The 1,726-nt window shown below is 40.0% G+C and overlaps 1 protein-coding gene across 1 annotated transcript in view; it reads left to right on the top strand.

Annotated features, from left to right (window-relative positions):
* Positions 1-559: 559 nt before the first annotated feature.
* Positions 560-1,726, top strand: part of LOC107104431 — a 20,984-nt gene continuing 19,817 nt past the window's right edge. Inside the window, exons 1-2 of the mRNA XM_015404430.1 lie at positions 560-744; positions 822-1,004. Coding sequence (XP_015259916.1) covers positions 596-744; positions 822-1,004 — 332 coding nt within the window. The 5' untranslated portion in view covers positions 560-595. The remainder of the gene's footprint in view (positions 745-821; positions 1,005-1,726) is intronic.

The raw sequence follows: 1,726 nt of genomic DNA, 5'->3' as shown, positions 1-1,726 counted from the left end.
TGAGATATCAAAAAAGTACTCCAGAGTGTTGTTCAGCATGGGGGTGAGTAGAAAATGAAGGCTAATCATGTTTTGGGTGTACTATTCCTTTAAGCTGAGATAAAAAAGATCTATATAACATAGATTTATTTATTTTGATAAAAGGAGCTGAGAACCATTAGTACCCAGTGAGACATTATCTTTGTATTCAGTATTTCACATCAGTTAACTCTTATGTCCGCTCAAATTGTTTTTTATATCTGCAGACAAGAAAACGTAATGTTTATATTTGTTTAATGAGCGAAAATTCAGTTTAATCCCTAAGCGTAAATAAAGATGAACATTGTTTATTCTACTCAAAGTCATTTCTAAAGTTCGTCAACAAAAAAAGACCAAAACTATGAGGACAGCAACTTGATTGAATTGTTAATAACTTTATTGTATTCGAAGGACAAAGCTGAGTGGAATCTACGTTAGATTGGAACCTGCCTTTAAACACTGGCTGTAACGGTCTGTGGTTCATTCATCATTTACGACCCCCCACCCCCACTATTTCCCTTCCTCCTGCTTTGTCCTGCAGGGTCATGAGGTTCAGCTGAGCCATAGGGGCGTGCTGATGGCTGAGGAGTTGGCTTTGCCCTCCCTGTCTGGCGTCCCCATCAAGCTGGGCGCCAATGTGACCTCTCTTCTTTCCCTGCACCTGAAAGGCAGCATTAACTACAAGGATGCTTCTCACTTCTCCCTGAGCGGATACGTTCGCCCCAGGTAGTTCAGGCTTTACGCTCTGAAACCAGCGTCCATGGGCCCGGTCAGCAGAGTGTAACTGGTGTCTTTGTTCCCAGTGCCTATGTGGGCCTGTCAGCCAGGATGGGGGTGGATGGTGCTTTGGGTCAGGCTGCGGTTGAATGGCTTGCTGAGCTCCAGAGCTCCCCCAGTCTGGATGGGAGCGTCCAGCTGCAGGAGGGGCGGGACATCCGGGTCACTTTGAACACGCCGCAGGATGTAATCGACATCATCTCTCTCAGGTAAGCGTTGGTATTTATAACCACTAAAATTTAACTTTTCTTTTTTTTTAATTCACTGATTCGTTTATAAATGAAGTAAAAATAAAACCATCAAGTCTGATTGGATATTTTTCCCAGATTTCCTCGTCTTTCCACATGATTTACACTGCAAAAAAAAAATGAAATCTAAATAAGTAATTTCTTCTTATAATAAGTGCGTTTTTTCTTGAATTAAGGATTTAAGTGAGACACTTTGCCAATAGAACAAAACAATTTACGCTTAAAATAAGAAAAAACAATTGCATTGTTTTATTTCAAGTGCATATTATCTAGATACCTTATTTTAAGAATAAAAATACTAATTCCATTGGCAAATCATCTAATTTATCTGCTCAAATTAAGGGTAAATAGCCTTAATTTAAGACATTTTTACTCATTTTGAGATCATTTTTGCAGTGTACCCACAGAGATAAATAAGTGATGAAAATGTGATGAATGTGTTTCCATGACTGAATGAACGTCTCCATGTCAGTCATTTCATTTGGAGCAAGAAGCCTTGAAACATTTAGGCCGTTTGAAGGCCGCCATGACACCTGGCACCGACCGTCACTGGAATTACTGGAAAATCCTGCACACCCAGATCTACACAAGTATGGAGTGTTAAAAGAGGAAGTTACCGTAAATTACGGACTATAAAGCGCACCTGATTACAAGCCGCACGCTCTAATTTTAGAAAGAAAATC

Source organism: Cyprinodon variegatus, unplaced genomic scaffold (assembly GCF_000732505.1).
Source record: "Cyprinodon variegatus isolate N-32 unplaced genomic scaffold, C_variegatus-1.0 Scaffold1737, whole genome shotgun sequence".
NCBI classification, from domain to species: Eukaryota; Metazoa; Chordata; class Actinopteri; order Cyprinodontiformes; family Cyprinodontidae; genus Cyprinodon; species Cyprinodon variegatus.
This window is presented reverse-complemented; position numbering and strand designations above follow the sequence as displayed.